Source organism: Hipposideros armiger, unplaced genomic scaffold (assembly GCF_001890085.2).
Source record: "Hipposideros armiger isolate ML-2016 unplaced genomic scaffold, ASM189008v1 scaffold_62, whole genome shotgun sequence".
NCBI classification, from domain to species: domain Eukaryota; kingdom Metazoa; phylum Chordata; class Mammalia; order Chiroptera; family Hipposideridae; genus Hipposideros; species Hipposideros armiger.
Genome location: NW_017731412.1, coordinates 4,946,648 through 4,973,426, shown reverse-complemented (window position 1 = coordinate 4,973,426; position 26,779 = coordinate 4,946,648). Strand labels below are relative to the sequence as shown.

The following is a 26,779-nucleotide window of genomic DNA, read 5'->3' as shown; positions in this document are numbered from 1 at the left end:
CACATAATATTGAAGACAAGGAAAAGATCTTAAAAGCAGCCGAAAGAAGAGTCCTCGGAGGGAATGACAATCAGACTGACACCTCGTTTCTCAGCAGCACCCATGGAAGTCACAACCAGTAATCTCTTCAAAGGGCTGAGAGAATGCAACCATCAACCTGGAGTTATAAAGGACTAGCCAAACTACCTTAGAATGAGGGTGAAATAAAGATTTGGGGGGGGGGGGATAAAAACACAGAGAACATTTGTGGCTAAGACACCCTCACTAACGGAACTTCTACAGAAGATACTTTTGGAAGATGGAAAATCATCACAGAAAAAAAGATGTGAGATGCTGAAAGGAACAGTGAGCAACGCTTCAGGTAAATGCGCATAAAAGTCTACAAATGCTGACTATCTACCACAAACGATGCTGCGCTGGGGTTAAACACACAGAACAAACTGTATGAGTCCTTATTATTCCAAACTGTCATGTGCCCCGACTCGGGCCGATCGATGCGCCATGACCACGAGGATGCCAGATGTAGAGGGGACCCTCCAGCACCCGGGTCTGGCGAGAACAGAGGCTTCCTTGGATACCTGTACCGTGCCTGGCACACAGGGGGGACTCAGTATATATCTGATGAAAGAATGAATAAATGCTCTGCGTCTCTGCCTGTATCTATTGATTACAGGCAGATGATCTGCCGGCCTTACAGTAAAGACATGCTCCTCGCATACAAATGAACACATTAAGTCACGGTGCCTTCTTTCCACCAACGCAATGTATTTTGCTGTTTCAGGAGTTGGAGGTACAGTTTCATTCGGTACAGATCCTGAAGTACAAGACTAGTGATGCTCACTTTTAAAAAAATAAAAGATACAAAAGAAAAAGGTCTCCCATTCTTGGGGTAGGATTTACTCATGTAAACGACCCAAGTTGCTCTTCTGACCCAACATAAATATGACCCACAAAAATGTGGTAAAAAATTACACGACAAAAAAAAAAATGCAGGGCCTGCATATAGATGTTCGTGTACAAAGCTAAGTGAATGGCCCCTATAAATTCACAGATGAGCTAAGATTTTAAAAAAAACAATGAGAAAGACAGACAATTGGGAAGGGAGGGGGAGCTAATGAGAAAAGAGTAAATCATACACAAAACAGCCAATAAAAAAATAAAAAAGCAGTTAATATACATGAATAATGGATGTCTGATTTAAAAGCAGTTTACTCCGATATGATGTAATTTTTGACAATCAGCCAGAGAGACTATTTTGTGAGTCCTTGCCAGAGATAAGTCAGAGCGTGAGGCTTGGTAACAGGCGTATCTGTGAACATGTGGAAAATGACTTTCACCACCATCCCAAAGGTGACTTTCTGTTGGCAAACAAAAACTAGCCTCTCAGGTGCACTTAGCAGCAGCAACCAGCAAGATGCGAAGCTTGAAGAAATGGACCCCTGACAAGCACAGAGCCCTGAAACTCAGCACCCCCTCAGCAGTTTCCATGACACACTTCTGGCACAGTCCGCGCTCAAACGCAGCACAAAGGGAGAGGCAGCCTGGGCTGCTTTCATGTTTAAGTTTTAATTGGAGTGACAAGCCCATGAGGCCAAGATATTTCAGGGATGGGACGGGGTTGCTGAGCGTCGCCAGGCGCTGGGTGGGCAAGGCCCGCATGCGCCCCACCACCACCACGTGCCAATGCACCTGCAACCCCCACTGTTCCAGGACTGGACTCTGCCCGGGAAGGCACTGCCAATCACCGCAGACCGTGCCAAAGTCGGGGGCTTTGTGATGTGGGCAGATGTCTACAAAGGGACCAGAGCGAGGCCAAACCAACACCTATTGTGACCTAAGCCTGAAAGGAACCTAGAGAGCAAGAGTACGCTCTGGTGCAAATGCAGGCAGACACAATCCAAATTTCTCTCTCTCTCCCCACATCCGTGGGCGCTGGAAATAATTAATAAGGGAAGGCAGGTCTGCTCAGCGCCGGGAGCAGAATACACTCTCTGCTTTGCTTCGGCGATCTCCTTAGACAATCTCTGTCCTAGCGCTAGAATAGGGAAGAGATGTGACCACAAAGAAATGGTTCACGGGTACAGAAAATGAACAGGAAATGTTCACCGTTGGAGCATTTAGTCCAATGAAGAAATTATAATTATTATGCAAATGTGTGACTGAAAGCTGAAAATCCTTTTTACGCTCCCAACAGGCCTCATCATAATAAAGAGCATGGACAGTTTCAAAGCTCTTCACAAATATCAACGACATGTAACTAATCACGGTCCCCATGAGAAAAAAGTTATTATTAAATCTATTTTATATTGGGAGGAAGACTGAGGCTGCAAACTGTGAAATGCACTCTTTAAAACGAAAAGCATTTGGAATTATCTTTAGAACGGGCAGATTACAAACAAGATGGCTGTCACGTAAAGGTATCTGTAAGCCTATCACACTGGTTTGGGTAGCCATTTTCTACCTACTAGACTGGCAACTGCTAGTGTGGCCCCAAGTTGGACCAGACAAAGGCTTAGAAGTGGGTAGACAGGCAGGATGTGGCTAAAACCACATGACTGAAACAAGTGACAGCTGACAGGGGCGAGTGAGAAATCACAGCGAACAACGGGGGCCTTGGGTGGAGGGCACACAGTCCACCCAAGGGCTCCCCTTCACAGCCAACGCTAAGGCGCTTGAATGTGCCGGCTCGGGGAGGCTTAGCAGTGCTCTGCACATACACAACACTCAGCGTTAGCTGTTGTTAACCATCACGATATGCCCTTCACACATACCCTTTCGGAATATCATTCTACTTTATTCTGACAACCACCGAGAGGAAGACAGACAACTGCTGCTGTCTACACTTCCTGCATGAAGAAACGGGGCTTCAGTGATTTTCAGTAACTTGCCCCCAAATTGCACTGGTAACGACACCCTCAGCAGAGCCCAGCTCTTCACATCCCCGTGTCAGTGTTTGCCACCCAAGCGGTTTCCTGATTCCTGGCCGAAACGGGTATTAATCATGGCCAATATTTACAGTGTTCTCTTTTGTGCCAACACTGCCATGGCGCTGCTTCTCTCACCCGATCCCCACAATTCCATAAAGTGGGTATTACGATTTTACTCACTTTACATTTGAGGAAACAGAGGTGTAGAGATGTCAAACCGCGTACACAACCATGAAGTTCTGGAACTAGGATTCGAACTCAGTGGGTGGGCTTCCAAGCCCATGCTCTTTAAGCCCCTACCCGCGCTCTCCAAGTACAGCCCCTGGACTCAGAGGACCAGCAGCACTCACAGACATGGCAGATTCCCAGGCCCGTCCCTGGTCCCTGAATCAGAGCCTGGGGCTGAGGTCCGGAGAGCTGTATTTTCCTGACCCCTGCTGGTGTCTGAGAACACCTGCACTACACCTACACGGCCTTCCAAGCCAAAACTGAATGCCAGCCTTTAAAAAACTGTTCCTCAGCTCTAAACGCTCACTTCTTGCCTCCCCACGGATGCCAGTCTGGTTCAGAGTAGTGCTGGGCAGTACGAGTATGAAAATGTGAGACACAGACCCTGTGGACTGCAGAGTCGGGAAGGGGATGGCCGCTGAGAGCCAGGAGAGTTGGCCAGGCTCCTTCTGATAAGTGGGACTCTGGATGGACCTCTCCCGAAAGGACAAGGAGAGGCAGGAGGGACACTACAGCGAATCAGGAATAAACGGGGCATAGTCTGGATCGCACGGCCTGGCCAAAGCAAGGAGTTCATTATGGAGGTGGCGGATGGAGAATGGGGGCCTACGCCCCTGGTCTTAGAGGCCGGGCAGAAGGTGGGCACCAGGGCCCCACCCACAGCCCTTGGCATGCAGCCACCGCTCTGACAAGACCTGAAATGGGCCAGGAGGAGGGGCACCAGCGGGTGTAAGAAGACAGCAAAGGTGGGGAAAGGGCGGGCGCGAGGGACGGGGCTGGAGAACAGCTATTTCCATTTCATTTCCATTACATTTTAAAACTTATTGTGAACGTGAGGTAAGAGTTCACGGCCCAAGGAAACGCTACAGTGCAGAGAGACACCTGGGGGAGCAGGTGGAGCCTGGGCCCGAAGGCCTCACCTAGTAAGAGCTGAAGAAATCCGGGTACTGAATTCGGTCCAGGTTCAACCAGGCGCTCCTATATCAATGGACCGTGATGGAGCAGGAGGTGGGCAGAGGCTGGAACCCAGATCACAGCAGAGCTGCTTTCTGCGTGTGGCACAGTTCAGACGCTCCCTGGCCCCATTCTGCCACCCTATAAACCTCATCGCTTCGCTCAAGTCCCTTAATATGGAATATGAACAGGTAAATGAGGACTGGGCTGGAGTTTTCCTTTGCCCATCTTCAAACCCGGATTTACCCCTGTGTAAATTAGCCCCACATGGAGAGAATGCTTAAAAGAGTAACTGCGTCCTGTGGAAGAACGCCTCTGCAGCTCAATAATTGATAAGGGAATTATAAACCCACTGTCTACCACAGTGCCTTACAGGAGGCTGAAGTGCTGAGTAAATTAATAAATCGTATTCATTTAAGTATTGAATAAAAAGCAAAAGTTCTCTACTTTGTAATGTTTCATGGGTCTAGTTCAAGCTGCAATTGTACTTGAAAACAGTAAAATGTCTTAAATAGTTTGAAATTCAAACTCACACTGGCCGTTTTCTATGCACTCACACTGGCCGTTTTCTACCCGCGTCTTTCTCCTGCCCTCTCCACCATCAGTCTCAAGTGTCTGGATACATATATCGAAAGCATGTAGCCTATTCTACAGGGTTACTGTTTTCACTTGTAGAGCAAAGGCAAACATTTCAACAGCCCTCCCCTTGATCTCCATCAACTGAAAAATAAACTGATTTTTAAAACCTTGTAACAAACTTGCTTGCTGCTTGGGCCTTAGGCTGATCTGGCATGAAGAAACCAAAGCCATATGCCTATCCAAAAGGTGAAATAAATGCTAAGATCAACTCCAAGTTCACAGTCTCCCATGGGTGTGAAATGGTAAACCAGGATGGAAATTCCACATACATGATCAGGAAAGCCATTGGAAAAATTGGGCTGTAAATAAAATTCTAAGCTTAATTCAAAAGACAAGGAAAAAGGCAATGATCAACACATACTTCAATGTAATGCTCCTGTAAGCTTGCTCAGAGCTTCAAGAACACGGATCAATGTTTTTGAAAATTAGAAAATGATACAAATGTCATTGGTATACAAAAGCTATGCAAGTGAGAGCGAAGACAAAAGATATTTAAGACACAGTGCCAGCCCTCTCCATAAGCCCTCGCATCTCAAAAGCTTTCATACAAAGTGACTCAGCATTCACATTAACTCATTGCATTAGTTCTGCAAGAAGCTAACATGGCCTGTTCCTTTCTATTCTAAATGCATTCTTTCAAATCAGTTCTCTGGAAAATGAACCTGTGAAGAAACACAGGCTGCTGTCACGACAAGTACGACTTCAGCCCACAGTGCATGTGCTCCAGCAGGCCTGGGGCACCCCAATGCTGCTTCCTGGCCTCCCCCCCACCCCAGAAACTCCAGACCTGTTGCCTCTGCCTGAGCTGCCCTCTTGCCCAGGCTTTCCTGATGAACTCCAACCTGACCCCAAAGCTGGTGGAGTCCGGGAGGTACTGGTGCTCAGTCTCTAACAAGTACTGAGCACCAGCCTCATACAAATCATATGACCTACCTTCCCTGGGTACTATATTTCCAAATAGGGAAAATGAGGCATGGAAGTAAACTTTCCTAAGGTTTATCTGATTCCAAAACCCTTGCTCAGTCCCCAGTGGTTATACCACTACCCTGACTTGGCGGAAAAATACTTTTCCCTATTTACTTTCTGTAAGTGCATCACTCCCTCGCAGGAGTGATTCGGGATCATTAGAGGTCCAAAAGCACTCTTAGCTGCCATAAGCTGCAGCAGCGTTCCAAGAAATCCTTCCCGCAGCATCACCATCATGGTGTACAGAAGAGAAGTGGTCGGGTCCTCAAAGACCCCCAGGTCAGAGGTTTCTTGCTCTGCCCTGAGAGACCCGAGGGCCCGGGAGGTGCTTCAGGGTACTCCCAACATGTGAGGGGAGTCTCATGTAGTACAGAATCACATTAACAATTCCACCACTTACTGATGCCATTTTAATACTAAAACTCGTACTAAATGCATTTGAACGTTCAATCCTCATCTATTTATCTGCATAATTGTTCATCACTCTGGAATTCATCAAGTTCACCGTGAAGGTCTCCCTATGACCACACGTCCATCTCAGTGTGGAGAAAGCCTTTCACATGGCTAAGTTGCCATTAAAGATTGCAAGGCTGTAGGCCCTGAGACAGAGGTCATGCTTGATTCGTCTCTCCGTTTCACATGCCAATCAGAAATCTAACCGATAGTATGTTTTCAAAAAACGGTCACTAACAATGACAGTAACTTAGGCAACAAAAATGGATCCTCTGGGAGTCAACATCACTCAAGAACCCAGAAAACTTCGGCCTCCAAGAACTATTTTCCTAAATTACTCCAAGAAGAAAGTAAAGATCAAACATTTTAAAGGGTTATGGTGAACGTGAAAAGGAAATGAGACATTTACTTTGTGAACTTCCAATTTTAAAGTAGTCATCCTGTTTGACACAGACTAAGTTTTTAATCATTCTCTGGAATGGAAGCTTGAACAACAGACAAGCCAGGTTGCACGCTCTGGAGCAGGGATGGGGGGATGTGGTCAGAATTCGTGAGCACTGTTTCTGAATCCAAAGGTTCTCCCAGGCAGGTATTCAACTAATGAGGAGCGCAAGCAGCCCATCCCGAGTCTCTTCACGTCCGTGGGAAGGGGACGATTACCATAGGAGACGTTAGCCATTCTTTTCCAGCGTGATGCAAGCTGAGGCAGCAGCGCCAGGCAGCGTCCTTGTCAAACACATCCCAGCCCTCAGGGTTACTTCACTGCATCTCCCTGCTTAGGATGCAGGCCGCGAGCTGCTTACTACACCCTACTGCTGGATGCCAAGCACTTCGGAACTAAATTAGGAAATACGTCCACATACATAGGATGACGCTAAGACCTCTAAGTGGGTGTCTCTCTTCCTTGATGAGGCATGAGACTCATCGTCAACATAATGCTCTTAAATGGGACAATCCTATCGCCTCACCCTCCACCTCTGAAAGCAAAATTTAATTCAGGGAGCAAAAGAATTAATAAAGATGACACGGTATCATAAATTTGCTTTCATAGCTGCAAGTATTTTTGACAGATTCAGGAACTATGAGACATGGAAACAAACCTTAAAGGACTGTTTGGGCACAGAGGGACACATGAACAGAGTTGACTCTGATTTTCGCACTGCAGCACGGCAAAGAGATGAGGCCAGAGTAATTACTAGCACGTTGGTTTTCTGTTATAGTCACAAGCCACTTAGCAGTGGCTACCTTTAAGATCATTTATGCCACTGAAGTCTGAGCACTCAAGAAAGCAACAGCAAAACTTAAGAATCCATTTTCATCTACACGTAAAAGACCTTCTGAGTGGCCCTTCTCACCATATGCCTCTTGCCCAGCAAGACACAGGAACTGATGATAAAGTACCAACGTCCTGCCCAGTCATTTCTGCCAGCAGTAAGCATGGCCCTTAGGAGGTTTCCTTAAGCGAAGAAACAGCAGAGCAATGGATTCCTCAACCCATTACAGATGCCCTCAGCTACCCAGCAGCCCCCAATGGTAGAACAGCTCAACACAACAGGTAAAGGTAAAAGTTTAAACTATCTAGGGCCGGCCGAGTGGCGCGATGGTTAAGAACTGGCTTGGGACACCAGAGGGCCCCGGTTCGGATCCCACATATGAGGGCCAGTGACACTGCCCTCTACGACCTGGAGCTGGGCTGCTGTGAGTTGCCGGCGACGGCGTAGGCTACAGCCCCTGTGGCAATGGGTTGCCACGGGCTACCGTATGCAGCCAGCAGCCAGCGTGAGCGGCCAGCAGCCGCAGTGAGCTGCCGTCCAGAAGCCGGTGACTGATCTGCCTCGCCCAGGAAGAGCGCAATGATGGTGCCAACTTGGGCCAGTGAAGCAACGTCCTCCACAACTAGACTGAAGAACAAAACAACAGCAACTTGTCTGTTCCCCTTCCCCCAATTCCCCAGCACTGTTCCCATCCCCTAATCCCCCAATAAAAATCTTTAAAAAAAAAAAAAAGTTTAAACTATCCCTTCGTCAAAAATGTGGATGATGGACAGAAGCCCAAAGGTCACGTGTCCAAACTCACTTGACAGAAAAAAGGCAGGTCAGCTTACTGTCTTAATAGAGCATCACCCCTCCCTCAAATGGTACCAAATAACACAAGAAAGGACACACATCAGTGTGTGTTGCAGCTCTCTCCTTCCTCATAGTGGCTAAGAGGGCTATTAGTCCCATCGGACTGGTTCTAGGTAAAGCCATGTGATTCGAAATGAATAGTCATTCATCTTAAAAGCAGAGAGCTACAAAAATATCTAATGAAGGGGAGGACCAGACAAATCTCTGTATATTCCTTCTGGCCTCATTCTGTTGTGATCGTTCTGTAAAGCCGGCGAGACAAAAGATGCCAAGGAGCTGCTAGGGGAATGGGATGCACTGCCATCTGCCACTTTCCAAGGGATACCGTCTACAGAGGGCGACAGCTGTCAGGATTATAAAGGCACAGACCCCTCTGACCCAGAAGGTCTACTTTGAGGAACTAACCCTACAGATACATTCACATGGACCGAATGACGTTCACAACAGTGAGCAATCTAACATCCATCAACAGGGTACTGGCCGAATTGATTAAGGTACCTGCAGAAGGTGCAACGTCATCAAGTCACTAAAAAAAAAAAACACACACACAAAAACCCCAAAAGCAAAAACAACAAGCAAACACTGAAAAAGTTCGTTATGATGTTATAAGAAATGGTGAAATAGTCTTCATGAGACTGTTGCAGGAAAATGCAAGGTAAAGAACAATAATGCAGTATTTTACTATTTATATTTTTTAAAAGGAGGGGATTGAGGGCATGAATGGGTAATTTGCTTACATGTGCATAAATACCTCCGGACGGGTGCACAAGAAACTGGCGACGATGATTTGGCTCCAGGAAAAGAAACAGGGTGGCAAGCTGAAAGGCGTGGGAAGGGGTCATCTCACCGCACACGCTCCCTTTCGTATCTTTTGATTTCTGAGTCGGGTGAATGCATTACGTCGTCAAAATACACTTTTAATAAGAAGTTTAAAGAGCTGATCTTTCAACAAAGAGCGAAGATAGATAATGGCCATTTTTTTTCCCTATGACTTTGGTTGGCCAAAGAAAATGCTGGCAGATCCAAGTGTGGCCCCTAATTCTGACCTCTGAAATTCAAGTCCCTGAGCCATAAGCAAAGCAAGATGTACCGGACCACTAACTCTCTCACCCTTCCTACCTGAGATGGAAATGATTGAATTGGCTGTGTTCACAAGCCTTTTTTCTTAGGTTAAATGGATACGTTTTCACCGTTACTGAATTTCACTTCCTTAGAAAGCTGTTTATGAACAGAGCGAGGTTACTTGACAAGTACCAGTTTGTTGAAATCTGTGCAGAATGCTGTTTAACGCTCCAATGCCAGGAACACAACTGGTGCTCTGTAACTCTGTGATGAATACACGATGGGCTGGCTAGCTAGCTAGATGAATCGGAACCACTATTATTTGATGCTCAGACAGCTGTGTACCTATAAAATGCAAGTATAGTACAATCATCATATGGGGCAACGATGTCTCCAAAGAAACAAAATAACACCTCTGGAATACTTCTACAGGTTAGAGAGATTTCAGTTCCTGACTGAAATGTATTCTGTATCAACACTTGGACTTCACTGCCTGCTTTTATCACAGTTAATCCATAACGGACTGCAGCTAAGCCCCAGCTCTGTATCAGGTACAAACGAAGATAAACCAAACTCTCTGTTCTCAGAAAGCCTTCATCTGATTCCGAGTTGTACAGGCCAGAGGCACGGACACAAACCCCCATGTGTACACAGCTCCAGGCAAGCTCTGCTGCTAACGGTCTCACACCAGCCTCTCAAATGTGCTGGAACGCGTGCCACCAGGCCGAAGCACAGACAGCACCAAAACATGGCATTCAAAAGCAAAGAGACACTAAGCGCCACACATGAGACTATTTGGGAATTAGGACATTATAGGACAGCAGGAGGACATGGCTTAATTCACACGGAAACATTACATGACAATTACGTTTACTAAAAATGCAGGTTTTTCCGAGGAAGCAGAAAATCCATAAACACAATCAGGTGGGTGGAAAGTCCTGCCTCTGCAAAAATAAGGCAAGTTTCATAGCTAAAGCTTGGCTTTCTTCATGAGCGGGTGGGTGGCACTCGTGCTGAAGACACATCTCAATGCAAAGTTATTACCAGCACAACTAACAACCAGCTACCCACCCAAACAAGCGTTTGGAGGCTTGGTGTGAAACTCACAAAATATTTGGATGACTAAATGCTACTGTCAGATTTCAAAGAGACACTTAAACACATTCTTGTAGCAAATTTACTTCCACTCTTCATTTTAAAATAGCAATGAAAAATACCAGTAACAAGTTATTTGAAGGACTATAAACTTTTTCAAATGAATTTTCATAAAATTAAGGTATTCATCAGCTGAATCTTTTAATTAATTGGTTGGAAATTTTCAGAGGCATCCAAAAAAGTACCTCCTTACATCAATATCTAAAGGGTGCTCCAGTATAATTTTGTGCTGAACTATCCCTTTCCCTGGTTTCTCAAATATATCTACTACAATAGTATCAAAATATTCGATTGCATAGAAAGAAACCCATCGCATAAGTCAAAGAGAAAGAGGACCTGCCAGATAAAAAATTTATTGAAAATATGAAAAATTTAAACCAGGCTAGTATTAAATAGATCTATCACCTCACTATGCTGAGAACTTGAGAAATAAATGAGATAATGCAAACTTGAAAGCATAATGGATGAAAAATTAGAAAGCAAATACAAAGTCTTTCTTCTCTCAATAAATGAGCTCACCAGGGATCAGAAAGGAGAGGTTTTTCAAAGCCAGAGAAAGGAAACTGCCTCAGGAAACCCATCGCAGTCCCCTTCCTCCGCTTTGGGAGAAAAAACACAGTTGTATCATCATAGACTTTCGGCTAACATATGCTAAACAGGCTGCAACAATACAGGCCGACCTGAGCACAAAGGGTGTCTGTCCCTCCTCACACTGAGATTACAGTAAACCACACAGATTTTCTACTGCTTTATCTATCTTCCTGGATGAAGAACACATAACTGGAATTCAGGATGTTTCAATTCTTGGATTACTTACTAAGTCGTAAAACCAGTGAACACCAACATAAATGAGATCTGACCTTATAGGTGACTGTTAGGGGAAACACGATGTAAAATTCACAACCTGAGGCCAGAATCGAGCTGCGAGTGGTAGAGGTAACAGGACGCGCGCACACACAGTGATGGTTGATTCTCACATACGTGCCAGGCATTATGCTTAAAGTTTTACATACAGGTTTTCATTTACTCCTACAATTCTATGAAGTGGGTACAGTTATGACCCCTCCTTTCACAAATGAGGAAACTGAGGCGTGAAGAGGGTTAAGCAACCTGCCTAAGGTCACACGGGGTCGCAGGTGGTAGGGCTGGGATTGGAACGTGTGCGCCCAGGGTCTGGATCTTCTCCAGTTCACAAGACTGCTATGTGGAGAAGGGCCTCCTCCCTTAGGAGAAGGGGTGTGTTGTCAGAGGGGCCACTGGTTTAGAGAAGTTTCTTCCCAGGGATTACACCACTGCCAGCGGGGTCAAGAACAGGCAAATTGGAGGAAAAACAAAACAAAACTTTATCTCTCCCTCCCCCGATTCCACTGGAAGAGAAAGACAGTTCCATAAATCAGTTTCCAGACATTTAAGACGATGTACCTGGCCAACATTCAGGCTAGTAAAATTCTAGGTAGTGATAAAATTTAGTTATCATGCAAAAAATTTCAATTAAAAACTTGTCTCCTTGCTTCTGGCTCAAAGAGTATTAGAGGCATTTTATGCACTGTTGGTGAGATTTTGATACAACCCTCTTTGAAGGCAATTTGGCAACATCCATCAACATATTAAGTGCACATACCCTCTGACCAAGCAACATAATTGCTAGGAATGTATCCTAGAAATATTCCACGCAAGGACTCTTGCAAGTTGCAGCATGCGCTATAGCATTGTCTGTAACAGCCCAAACACTGGAGGCCATCTAAATGCCCACCAGTGAGGGCACTGGTTCGACACTAAGTGCACATTGGAATCCTAGGAGGAGGGAGCTTGGTACATACCAACGTGGCATGATCTCCAAGGTATGCGAGGTGAGAGCAAATATTATGGTGCATGTTTAAATTAAAAAAAAAAAAATTATTGGGCTGGCCAAGTGGCTTAGTTGGTTAAGAGCACGAGCTCTGAGCAACAGGGTCACCGGTTTGATTCCCACGTGGACCCTCTGCCTCTCCCTCCCCCTCTCTCTCCCCCCACCCCGCCCACTGAGCTGCGCCAGAGCTGAGCTGCAGGTGAGCTGCCAACAGGTGGCAGGATGTCTCAGCTGGTGAGAGCACGTGCTCCTAATAACAAGGTTGCCAGTTCGACTCCCACATGGGATGGTGGGCTGTGCCCACCCGCAACTAAGACTGAACATGACATCTTGAGCTGAGTGGCCGTGAGCTGCCAATAGGCGGCTGGATGGCGACTGGACTTGGAGCTGAGCTAGCTGCACCCTTCACAAATAAGACTGAAGGACAACTTGGCTGTTCCCCTTCCCTAATTCCCCAATAAAATCTTAAAAAATTATTACAGTAAAAGACACATTGCCATTAATTCCCCTCAAAATACTCCCCCTCGGGCCGGCCAAGTGGCTCAGTTGGTTAAGAGCTCACTCAAAGGTTTGAGCTCTGAGCAACAGCGGTTCGAGTCCGGCCCGAGCTGAGCTGCCACTGAGCTGCCAACAGGTGCAGGACGGCTCAGCTAAAAAAAATAAAATAAAAAAATACTCCCCCTCCTTTGAACACACTTATCCCATCATTCTTGCCACTTTCTGAAGCAGTTCTGGAAGTCCTCTTTCATGAGTGTCTTTAGTTGTGCTGTCGTGGCTGCCTCAATGTCCTGAATCAACTCAAAATGTTTACCTTTCATGGTCTTTTTGACTTTGGGGAAGAGCCAGAAGTCGCACGGTGCCAGGTCCGGTGAATAAGGTGGATGAGGACACACCATAATGTTTTTATTTGACAGAAATTGCCATATACTAGAAACAATGAGTGACACAGAGCCTTTTCGCTGTGATTAAAAAAATATGGTGAATGCTGCTGCTGCGTGCCATCCGATGGAAATGCAGGGGTCTTCAATATGGGAAGTGGTGCATCAAACATTAGTAACAGTGTGTGACAAGTTCAACTTATTTGGTGCAGTCAGTCGTGTGTGAGCTAAAGCTGAGAGAAGGTGTGTTTTAAAGTGTGCCAAAAATCATCCTCCATCATGACAATGCTCCGTGTCACACATCATTTCTGATACGGCAATTTCTGTCAAATAAAAACATTGTAGTGTGTCCTCATCCACCTTATTCACTGAATCTGGCACTGCGCTACTTCTGGCTCTTCCCCAAAGTCAAAAGGATTCAGGACATTGAGGCAGCCACGACAGCGCAACTAAAGACACTCACAAAAGAGGACTTCCAGAACTGCTTCAGAAAGTGGCAGAAAGATGGGATAATTGTGTTAGAAGTGAAGGGGAGTATTTTGAAGGGGATTAATGGCAATGTGTCTTTTACTGTAATAAATTTTTTTAATTTAAACATTTGCCATATTGTTTTATCACACCTCATATTATTAAATATAAACGTTGGGTACAGAACAGTATGTATACTGTGATCTCATTTCTACAAAGATACGTTTTTTTGTGTGTTTTTTGTTTTTTTAATTTTTATTTATTTATTTTGAGCTGAGCCATCCCGCCACCTGTTGGCAGCTCAGCGGCTGCTCAGCTCGAGCCGGAACTCGAACCGCTGTTGCTCAGAGCTCAAACTCTTGAGCGAGCTCTTAACCAACTGAGCCACTCGGCTGGCCCCAAAGATACGTTTTTAAGTGCACCTATATATGCATTAAGTTTTTCTAGGTGGATACCTAAAAACTATTAATTGTTTCTTTTGTGGAGTGGGACTGGGGGAAAGGAGGCGAAAAGAAACAATTACCTTTTCATTTTATATCCTTTTGAAGTATTTGAATTTTTATACCATGCCAAATCTATATTTTCTGAATACATCTTAAAAATATATCAGAGAGCTTTGATTTTTTAATTGGTTTCTAAAAATTAAAAACTGATGTTCTTTTCTGTAAACTGCAACATCTTGCTATTTTTTTGTACCTTGTTTCCTTCGTGAACCCATCCCAGGCTCTTCACTCCAAAAGCAGCCTGGTTGGCTGAGACATCTAGGCAGGTGACAGGTTGGCCATAGACGTAATGGAGAGTTCTGGCAGAGTCGTCAGCCTTTAGCAGGTACACCAGGTCTCCAGCAGTGGCTACTGCCACAGGGTACCTTCCGGTATCCGGAACTATTTCAAGGTAGTCAACCTGGGAAAGGATAAGACGTGTTTAGTCCTTCAGGTCCCAACTACGATTCATTCTGACTTGGTCAAAAAATATACAGTTGCTTCTACATATCAAAGAGAAGACAGACCAGCAACCCCACAGAAAAAGATAGGCAAAGGGGCAGTTCACAGGAAGTGAAACACAGTTCCTACACAAATGAAAAGATGCTCATCATAAAAGAAACACAATAGAATCCCAATAAGAGGAATACAAAGTAAAAATCCACTAAGATACCCTTTTTACCTGTCCTATCAGTAAAGAGGAAACAGTTTGGTAAGCGAAGGGGAACAACCACATGTGTGGGTCCCACTATGGCTGGTGGGATGGAATTGGCCCAACTTCTATAGAGGGAAATCTGGCAACACTTATCACAGTGTCAATGCACGTACGCTCTGACTCAGCAAGTCTCTTCTCGGAACTGCAAATAAACTCACATTTATGCAAAACGACTGTGTACAAGGTTATTTGCTGTAGCACTATTTTGTCATAGCTAAAAACTGGAAAAAACGAAACATGAGCTACTAAGGGACTAATTAAATAACTTACAGTACATCTATGCATTGGAATACCATGCAGTCACAGAAAAAAAAGCATGAAGACGTTCTTTATGAGCTGATACAAATGGGATCATCTCTAAGGTAAATATGCAGGAAAAAGCAAAGAAGCAAGGTAACGGGGTCCACGGTGTGCTAACATGTGCAAGGTGGGGCAGAGGAAGCGGGGATGCACTTGGCTTGTATGTGCATAAATCTTTGAACAATGACTGCCTTCAAAGAGGGCAGGGAGCTGTGAGATGGAGTAGAAGTGAGACTTCTCACCATAAACCTGAGTTTTTAAAATTCTGAACAATGAGGGTGTAATAACTATTCAAAAAATATACGGTTTTTTTTTACTAGGCACTGAATAAAATTCACTCAGCTCCAAATGAGCAAAAGTCACATTTTAACATTTGTGCAAATACCAACAATGTGTTTTCAAAAGGTTAAAAGGATCTGAGTTGTCTGCTCTCTCCTGGTTTCAATGTCATGGCGAATAGGAAGGCTGCTACCAGCAGCACTTTTACACCTCACGGTACTCTTGACAGCAACATTGATACCACTGTCTCTAAGCTGCTGGTGTGTGAGGAGCTCCCTTCAAGAATAATTTCCTTTTCTTTTCTTTTTTTTTTTTTTTTAAAGATTTTTATTGGGGAATTGGGGGGATGGGAACAGTGCTGGGGAATTGGGGGAAGGGGAACAGACAAGTTGCTGTCGTTTTTGTTCTTCAGTCTAGTTGTGGAGGACGCTGCCTCACTGGCGCAAGTTGGCACCATCATTGCGCTCTTCCCGGGCGAGGCAGATCAGTCGCCGGCTTCTGGACGGCCGCTCACTGCAGCTGCTGGCCGCTCACGCTGGCTGCTGGCTACACACGGCAGCCCATGGCAACCCACTGCCACAGGGGCTGCAGCCTCCGCCGTCGCCAGCGACTCACAGCTGCCCAGCTCCAGGTTGAGCTGTTGTTCAGCATCTTAGCTGTAGAGGGCAGTGTCACTGGCCCTCATATGTGGGATCCGAACCAGGGCCCTCTGGTGTCCCAAGCCAGTTCTTAACCATCGCGCCACTCGGCCGGCCCAATAATTTCCTTTTCTAGATCCCTAAGTGGCACATTTCCCCCCGAGTGCAGTTTACAACTGGTTTTCAGCTCCTTGAGTAAATCCTGAGTGCAAAAACAGAGGGGGAGCCACGCTGGGTGATTATGAAAATCCGCGGTGTAAGAGGACAGCACTGCCCTGACAATAAGCCAAATGAGTCCCAAAGCCTGAGGCCTGAGGGCGTCCAGAGGAGCTTCCCACAGTCAACATCTGGGTGACTCCGCTCATCCTTGGGCCAGCAGCGTGAATGGCGGCCCAACATCCAGAGCTGAGGGCCCATCACAAAGGACGGATGTTCTAGACTCATGTGACAAACATGGGAACACTGCCACTGCAGTTTAGGGAGCCGATCTGCGGCAGACAGAAAGGGCCCAGCTCTCCGGGCTGGGGGTGGGGGGGCTGTTCCAGTGCCAGCGTAGTCTGTGGCAAGCCCTCATCCAGGGTGAGAAATAATACATAAAAGTGTTAGAACGCATGCCTCCAGCAGCGGTGGCTTGCTGCCTCTCTCTTGTCTAAAAACCACTTCTTATTTTCCTAAAATCGACATCCTCAGTCTAGCAATTAATTTCATCTTCATGTTGGATTTTGGACAGGCTGAGAGGCTCAGATTGACAGTGGCTGTGCCATTTGCTGGGAGCTGTAAAACGACTTCAAAAGGCTCCCAGTCTGAGCCAGGATGTCGCCTTATTGCCAAGGCAGAATTTACATTTTAGAGAGGGACTCACATCTTAAGTAACTGTCTAACTTCGTATAATTACTGCTGGTCTGCAGTGTTCTTTAGTTAGAAACCAGATAATAAGCACTATGGTAGTTTCGAAAACAAACAAATATGGTACTTTCACATTTTTCTAATAAAACCCAAGATGGGATAATAGCCTCAGGCAGCTTTGGGGGAACACGAAACCCAAACTGCAGACATCTGATCATTAAAGGGACAAGACACTTATGGAGGTGAAGCAGTGACACCACGGCTTTTCTGCTTTTCCATTCTAACAAGATTCCTACCGGGAGGAGAAGGGACAGGAGGACTTGTTCCCAGTCAGGCCATCAATTCATTATTCAATGTCGGCCCATCCGTTCCCTCTCCTACTGGTGCCAAAATCGAGTGTGTTTAAATTAAATTCGGATTCAGCACTGACAAATTTGGGCCCTTCCTTCTTACCACCAAATCATCTCTCATACAAATGCAGAGGCTCATGTGCACCTGAATTCAGAAAGCAGCTCTATGTGAAGAGCTCTCGAGGTCCGCTAGGCTTCGCAACGTGCCGTCCTGGAACGTGGCTACCCACTTATCACTGACTTAATCTATTTTCACGCAGGAGCTACTCTTCATTCCAGGAGAGGAAATCTTGGGATGAAGAAAGTTGAGGATGGAAACCTTCCATCCCATACGGACTGGGATGACACCGCTGGACTCGTTTTCATGTATATATCAGGCCAGAAGCTGACCTAAGGTTTCCAGGGGTGAACGGCCCTTCATGTGAAAGAGGCTGAGAAACTCTAGCCCTGAAGTCGGCCCTAGGGTTTGAATCACTCTTTCTTAGCTCTGAGACGGGACAAGTCCATTCACTGCTCTAAGTTTCTACTGGCTTCTCAGTAAACAGGGAACACGACAGATAGTACCTCATTTGCAAGGCTGTAGTGACATTTAGGGATGTGAGGCCCACGGGAAGCCCTGAGGAAACAGGAGCTGCCAATATCATTCCTATTTGTTTATATTAGACCCAGAGCTGCTAAGAATGAAAAATAAAATGCTCAGATGGAAAGCTCACCAGTTTCTGAACTTCAAATTCTGCAGCTATCTGCAAATGGCCCTTCTCATTGGGGTGTAACATGACAACATCAAAAGCAGAAGCTGTGGCAATGGTTGCATCGTCCGGGCTGAGGGCCAGTGCCTGTATTCTTGCATCATGCTCAAAGCGATGGATAGGGTACTTTCCAGTCCTTAGATCCCAAATATTAAGAACGCCTATGTAGAAAACACAATGCAGGTAACAATTTAAAATTCACTTCATATGCGGAGTTACAAAATAATTGTTCAATGTAAAGAAAATTAAAAGATAAATGATAAAATGTTAAAAAAATATTTGCATCACATGAAACAAAGGGATCATTTCCATAATACATAAAGGGTTTCTAAGAGTCAATAAGAATAAAAAGCAGCTGAAAAGTGAGCAATGGACATGAGCATGCTGTTCACAGAAAAAGAAATACAACTGACATATAAACATAAGAGAAAATGTAAAAATTCACTCACAATTAGAAACATATAAATAAAAGTTATAATACCATTTTTTTATCAATCAAACTCACAAACAAAAAATTTCATAAAATATTTTGTTGTTGAGAATATGGGGAAAGAGGCTCTCTCTTAAATTGTTGGTAGGGATGTAAACTAATCCACCCACTCTGAAGGCAATTTGATGATATTTACCAAATTACAAATGTATATAGGCTAGTCACTGTAATGTTTTTAATTATGTCAAAAGATTGAAAGTTACTTAAATGTCCATCAGTAGAGAGCTGCTTAAATAATGCTACCTAGGAAGTTTGGAATTTAACTAAAATGAGCAGTTAAGAGAGTCAGCCTTATAAATAAGCTATATGAAATGATCGCCAAAATATATTGTTAAATGAAAAAACTAAAGGACAAAATAGTGGTATAGTATGCTACACTACTTTTGTGTTTTAAAAATTTAAACACACACACGCGCGCGCGCGCGCGCACACACACACACACACACACACACACACACACACACACACGGAATACCCTGGTAGGACACACAAGAAATTGTTAATGGGGACTAGCCTCTCTGAAAAGAAACCACAAGAAAGGGACAAGAGTAGGAGGGACATTAACTGTATAGCAACTTATACATTCTGACATGTTTTCCAGAAACTATCTTCACCAAAAAGATATTTAAAAAAAAATGTTTTTATGAGAGTGACCTAACAAAAATGGGAGTACATATGTTTCTTTTTCTTTCTTTCTTTCTTTTTATTTTTAAGATTTTTACTGGGGAAGGGGAACAGACAAGTTGCTGTCCTTTTGTTCTTCAGTCTAGTTGTGGAGGACATTGCTTCACTTTCCCATGTTGGTATTATCATTGCACTCTTCCCGGGTGAGGCAGATCTGTCGTCAGCCTCTGGACGGCCGCTCACGGCGGCTCTTGGCAGCTCACACCAGCTGCTGGCCACTCACACTGGCTGCCGGCCACACATGGTAGCTTATGGCAGCCCACTGCAGCAGGGGCTGCAGCCTACGCCGTCGCCGGCGACTCACGACAGCCCAGCTCCAGATCGAGCTGTTGTTCACCATCTTAGCTGTCGAGGGCAGTGTCACTGGCCCCCATGTGGGATCCAAACCGGGGCCCTGCTGCTCAGAGCTGGCGTCCCAAGCCAGCTCTTAATCAACGCGCCACTCAGCCGGCCCAGTACATATGTTTCTTGCTGCGTAGTTTTAACACATGGAGTTCTTAACTCATTCTTCTATCTGTCCACTCATTCATGCAACAAATAAGCACTGAGCATTTGTTCTAGGCCAGGCACTGCTATTCTGGATGCTAGCAATACGTGGAAACAGCACTAACCCACACTCAAATGGTTCTGATAAGTGCTGCACAGTCTTGCTCACCAGCACCCTCTTCTAGCCCCAGCTGGCAATGGTGCTTCATTACGCATCGTTGTAAACGTGACCTTGACTATCCCACACTTGTTAAAAACTCCGATGTTACTATACACCCTTCTCCCCAGCACCTTGAATGCTGCTGCCCGGATGAATTCCTCTCACACACTGGCCATGTCTCCACCTTTCCTGAATTGTCTACAGCAGTTGTCCCCAGTGTGGTCCCAGGACCAGCAGCATCGGCACATCTCCTGGGAGCTTGTTAGAAATGCAAATTCTCAATCTGAACAAATGCTCAAGTTTAACAACCAGTGGTCTACAGGAACTTAAACTTTTCTACTATATATATACACACTTTTATGTATCTGGAATGCCATTTATACTTTTTTTCTCACCAAATATTGGGTTGTCGGAAAAGTCATGACACATTTTTGCAACACAAAACATAGAAAAATACGTCATGACTTTTCCGACAACCCAATAATTTCTTTTTATCATTCCTATCCACTAAGCGACTTCTTTTCCCTCAAAGATTTGCCCAAGAAAACAATTACTTTCTGCACATGCTGGAGATAATGTTCTGTTCCAATTCCAACTCATTTTTCAAAATTCACTGAGAAGGAATTTGTGGCGATAACGTCGTCTGCGGCTATGTGTTCAAGTTCAAATCCAGCTTCACCGCTTGCTAGCCAAGGGCCCTAGGCAGGCTACTTAAAGTGAGCCTGTTTCCTCATCTGTAAAACTGAAGATAACATTACCTACCACACGTACTGCTGGGCAAATTAAAGGAGATAAACCATATAAAATGCTGGAGACAGACTCCTCAATATAGTTTCATGTATTCTTTCATTCCTGCTGTGTTATAAAGCATGTTTAATCTAGTAACAGCACGAATTTCTTCCCAACTGCTCATCCATAAATCCAGTCCTAGTTCTATAACTTCCTGTTACCTAAGCTTTTTCATTTTTCTTCTCTTTGCAATCCATCTTCCCATCTTTCTCTTTTCTTGCCTTGTACTTTGTCTTGAAACAATAAATGCTTTGAACTTAGGATCTTACTGTAAAGTGTCCCTCAGCACTAAATAAATATAGTCAGAAGAAACGAATACATTTGGGCTGCTTTGCAAGACTTTTAAACTGTCAGTAGGCTAAGTAGGTGATTACAAACAAAAGCAGAGCTCTCTTGAAGTTAAATGTTGCTTCAGATGTAAAACACAGAGTACTCGATATCTCAAGTACATAATATCAAGAATTACGATAAACTTGGGGGAATAAGCAGATCTCAAAAGAAAACGTTCCATAACACGTTTCCTGGCAAATATTTTGGCCAATTCTTTCCATTCTGACTCAGGGGAAACAGATATGCTGCAGAAATGCCAGTGGCTCCACACATTGAACAGGAGACAGGCACATTCCAAGATGCACTGCATTTGCTTGTAGACATCAAAATCAACAGTGAAGAGAAATAAAAAACTACTATTTGCATAGAGCTTTCCACCATCCAGACGCTTTCATCTGTACTCTCGAGTGCTCACTTCCATCTTGGGAGGAGCATCCATCCTTATCCTCATTTTACAAAAGAGAAGAGACACAAGCTCCATGTAGTTATTAAACAACTGTCCAAGGCCACTTGATACGTGATGAGGCTGGGCTGGAAGTTTGCTAGAAAAGTGCAGGATGAGCAGCTGCACTTACAAGTGCATAAAATAACTATGAGATCGATGAGTAACTGACGTAAACTCACCCTGCGTTCTGCCAAGTGTGGAAGTTATTCAACCACAGCTCACTCTAAGCACACATGGAGTTTATCTATAAACACATTTTTCATTATTAATCAAGTATTGGTTTTGTTGGCATCATTTTTCCAACAGAATTGCATGCAATAAAATACCCTTCACCACAAGGTTGAGCTTCACAAAGCTATCCTGAGAAAGGTCTTTTTGGAAAATACATTCTAGGGTTCCATCAATTTAACGCTGTCATCCTTCTCTTCAGAATGCCTGTCGTGTCATCGTCTTTATGTCAACTTTCCCCACTTCAACTGTTAAGTGTATAACTTGGTCAGGTCCTCGCTTGTCAATGATGCCATTATGATTTGCACAGTCCTCCAAGATAACCTTTAAGTGCATAAACATTTAGGGTTGCTCTGTCCTCTGGATGAATTGACACTTCATTATATGAAATGTCCCTCTTTATGCTTTGTCCCTGCTTAGATTCTGTGCTGTGCAATCTATTTTGTCTGATATTACTATAGCCACTCCAGCTCCCTTCTACTCCTGTTAGCACGATGCACTAGCTTCCCCATCCTTATGTGTCTTTATACTTAAAGAGGGCTTCTTGCAGACGGCGTATCGTTGCCTTTGCTTTTAATGGAAGTGTTTAGACTATTTATCTTTAACGTGACTGTGCATAAGAATGGGTTTCATCTACCATTTTTCTACTTGTTTTTCCACTTGTGCTTTGCTCCCTCTTCCCCTCTTTTTCCGCCTTCTTTTGTATTGAATATGTGCTTATTTCACTTTCATTCCTTTGCTGGCTTATTAGCCACAACTCTTTGTTGTGTTATTTTAGTGGTTGCTTTAGAATTTTAACACACCTCTGTGACCTAGCAGTCTACCTTCCGGTGACATCATACCACTTCTCATACAGTGAAGAATATCCCAGCAGCACACTTCCGGTTCCTCCCTCCACGCCTCTGTGCTATTGTTGTCATACTTTTTATTTCTACATGTTATAAACTCCACATACAGTGCTATTATTTTTGCATAAGCAGGCAATTATCTTTTAAAGAGACTTAACTAAGGAAAAAAGCCATTTTATATTGACCCATGTAATTACCATGTCTAGTACTATTGCAATGTCACTTCTAACATTATTAAATCCAGCAGTTTGGCAAGATTTACAATTTCACTTTGCAACTGTATTGTTAGATATTTGACCAAAAGCTCATGGTCAAGGTGGGCAGGAACAGCTGCAGCAGCTAACGGGGCTGCTGGGGGGGATGTTTTTAGTGAAAGCTGATTTTGTAAATGGCCAATTTACTAGTTAATCTAGTTAAGGCACGGCTGCTTTTACATCAAAATTGCAAAGACTCAACAGTCAATACTTGAATGATAACAATGTTTTATCATCTTTTCGCAGATTATCATCCATGTTAGCTGACACTTAGCCAAAAAGAAATCAGTGCAGCCATATGGTCCCCAGGTATGTACTGAGCCCCTGCTTTGGGCCATCCACCATTCTGAGCACTGAGGGAGCCACACTGAACGAGACACAATTAAGCAAGAAAGCCCCTGACTGCATGGAGCTGACAGTCTCCTGACACCTACCGAGCACCTCATGTGGGGGCGGATAAAACGGATATGATCCCTGTTCTTACAACACTCATGCTGAAGAGAAACCTAAACCCTTTAAGAATTAAAATATAACAGATATATATGCCAAGTACATAAGGCAACAGACAAGCTGAACTTTTTGCCATGTGGTCACACTATTTTAAGATCACAAACAGGAGTAGCTAATTTTTCCGAACATTTCAAGTAGAACCAGGTCCACATCCACCACACATTAAGGAAGAAGCAGTCAATGCCTATATCGGAGCCAAATCAATTCACTTCTCAAGTAGGTGACGATCTTTAAACACCTGATGTGAATTCACTTGCAAGGCCACGTTGTCTCATATTGCAGACACAGCAATAGCATGGATTTGGCTCCTGAGATGGTCTGGCCTTAGGGTGTGGCGGGGCTGCCCTTTCTCCTCCCCCCCGCCCCCACGTCATCCCCTGTGGTAGAGAAGTCAGGGTACTGGGTGTGGCTAAACAGTAAAGGTTTCCTGAACGCTAGCTTGTCCTGTGTTTTAGCAAGGGAACATTTGGTTGTAAGAACAAAAACCCACTGAAACTGGTTTAAACACAAAAGGAAACTGAATGGAAAGGAACGGGGCGATTTCACAGAGCCCAAGGGCAGGAAGTATAGCTAGAGATTCTAAGGGATCAGAACCAGACCTAGGAGGACATTCGGAGCCAAGGCAGGTAGGCGTCTCACGTGTGCATCTCCCTCCCTCTCTCTCTCTCCCCACAAACCAGCTTTCTCTCTCCCAACACCACGAAGTCTTCTGCTCCAAGCACACGAGACTGAAAGTCTGAGGCCCAGCTGGCTCACTGCAGTCCACGAATCAACTGCCCCCAGGGCCAGGGGTCCCCATCCTTGTCCAACCAGGTGAAGTCAAAAGACTCATTCTAGTACTACGGACAGGCCCACCTCTAAGGGGCTGGCAAGGGACCTCAGAGCAAGGCGGCACCCTGACAGGTGTCCACTACATTTATTCTGCCTGCTAGGCCAGAAGAAAACTTCTCATCCAATGCAAAGGGAAGTTCTGTGTAGTTCCTTCCTAGTGACCTAGGAGGCAGGTCACTGCCATCATTCCCGGAACCAGGCATAATCCCTCAGAGCTGGAGCTTACAGCCCCATTTCCCCCACACCAGGAACACTGAAAGGAGGGCAGGTGTCTTTCTTTCTCTCTGACAAAACTGAGGGATAAATGATGTCAAATTCAGGGGTCCGGCCAAGTGGCTCAGTTGGTTAAGAACGCGTGTTCTGGGTGGCAGGGTCGCCGGTTCGATTCCCACATGGGCCAGTGAGCTGCGCCTGAGCTGAGCTGCCGCAGAGCTGACAACAGGTGGTAAGCTGACTCAGCTGGTGAGAGCATGTGCTCCTAACAACAAGGTTGTTGGTTCGATTCCCACATGGGATGGTGGGCTATACCCACCCACAACTAAGATTGAACACAGCACCTTGAGCTGAGCTGCCCTGAGCTGCCAGATGGCTCAGTGGTTAGAGCGCGTGCTCTTTGCAACAAGGTTTCCGGTTCCACTCCCGCATGGGATGGTGGGCTACACCCACCCACAATTAAGATTGAACACGGCACCTTGAGCTGAGTGGCCACAAGCGGCCGACGGGTAGCCGGATGGCGACTGGACTTGGAGCTGAGCTAGCTGCGCCCTCCACAACTAAGACTGAAGGACAACAACTTGGCTGTTCCCCTTCCCCAATTCCCCAATAAAATCTTTAAAAAAAAAAAAAAAGGGAGTTCTTAGCCTTTAAAAAAAAAAAGTCGAATTCTGAGCTAGTGCTGGGATCACAACAATGCTGTTTCAATCGTGAGAAATACGGAAAGGATGCAGGCAAAAGGAAAAGGGGCTCTCAGTGAGTGAGGGCCATTGGCCCAGTACAGGAGGCGGGAGTAGGGATGGCAGTCCCACCTGCTCTCTGGGCTCAGGACCGTCCACCTTGACAAGTGGCAGCAGGACTGAAGGAACTCCGAGCTCACCTTAGATTAGGAACAGTCATTAACGATGACATGACTAACGATGGCCAGTCTTTTGAGGGGACATAAAGCCCGCTCGGCAGCTGTGGATGGGCACCCATGCCAGTTTGCAGCGTGCCCCTCCCACCTCCCCAAGGAGGCCAGCCAGAGTGTGGTAATGAAACCGCACATAGCGGAAATGGGATCTAAATGAGTTTAAGCTGATTTATGTTAGCTTTTGTCAAGATTACTCGGTATCAGGAAAGTGCTACCACTGTGAAATAATGTCAACAATCCTTAAGACCTCCGCCTAATGGCACTTGCACGGAATATTTATATTCCTCGTCGTGGGAACAAGGACCATAATGGGTAGCATTTTTGTTTTATTAGGGATGCATATTTAAATTAATCTGCTATTTGCCTAAACAATTAGCTGCTTCTGTTTGTGTGCACAAAGCCAAAATTGCAATTAGGCTTCCATCAAAAAGATAAGTCCCGACTAAAACTGTCCCGGTGGAGTCATAAGAGCTCAGGGCAGAACTTTCCAAAATTACTTTTTAGCATAATGGTAATTATGTTAATTGTTTGAAAGGTAAATAACTGCAGAACTGGTTTTGGGGGAAAAAACCCACAATCGGTATGGCCCCTTCCCTTTGATCTTTTTCACGTGCCATAAAATCTGAAACAGGTTAACAAAAAAGTCATAGACTGCTCACTTCTGGAACTACACAGTTTGTCCTGTGGTCTTGAGTGCTTTCTCGATTGGAGCTTATTTTAGCCAAGCACGCCGATTCTCTGGAGTTTGCACAATAAACACCTGAGGCTTGGGCTCAGACTCATAACAGTTAAGTAGACAGGATCGATTCACTGCAGTTTAGAGAACCTGAAAGAAGCTGACTATTGATAAAGACAGCTGCCAATCTCAATTTCCACCATGTAAATAAACACTTGCCTATCAGAAATTAAGCAGGAGTCCAAAGAAATCCTGCAACAGGAGAAAAGGCATTTAAACAAAAAATTTTAAGTGTACCAATAGCACTCACTGAACACGTACCATTCATTAAGTGCATACGACATCACCCTGAAATGTACACCAGAGATGCGCAGGTGGCTTTAAGTCTGAGAGGACAAACAGTTTTGCTTTCATGCAAGGAGAAGCCAGTGGGCAATTAATACCAGTTCTAACGAGGAGCATAAAGAAGGGCTACATCACGGAGGGTTTTGAAAAAGAACAAAGCTGAATGTCACTTATTCTTCACCTGGGTGCTGCATCTACTGTGCATGTCACCCTCCACATTCCAGCTGAATACAGCTCTAAGGCTGAACTCTGTCACTTATGGCAAAAAAACAAACAAAAGGTAAGTATGAGACATCTGGAAGCTGCATGGGACACTGATGAGTGAGAGAATCTGAGTGGGTTTGTGGACCAATGAAATGGCTGGTTAGGGCATAAGCAAAGCAGTGACTGGACACAAGATGATAAGGCAGAAAGGGAGTCAAGGGGGGGAAAAGTTGAATATATTTAGTAGTTTCAAGTTCAAAGCAGAAGGGAGGAACACTTTTAAAAGGATAAAAAATGAAGAGGTACTGT

General features: G+C 44.8%; 1 protein-coding gene across 2 annotated transcripts in view; it reads right to left on the bottom strand.

The window, feature by feature from the left end:
• Positions 1-26,779, bottom strand: part of FBXW8 (F-box and WD repeat domain containing 8) — a 131,667-nt gene that overhangs the window by 36,694 nt on the left and 68,194 nt on the right. For both annotated transcript variants that reach the window (XM_019641588.1, XM_019641589.1), the window contains exons 6-7: positions 18,029-18,225; positions 14,402-14,608 (exon numbers count right to left, since the gene is read on the bottom strand). In XM_019641588.1, coding sequence (XP_019497133.1) covers positions 14,402-14,608; positions 18,029-18,225 — 404 coding nt within the window. The remainder of the gene's footprint in view (positions 1-14,401; positions 14,609-18,028; positions 18,226-26,779) is intronic.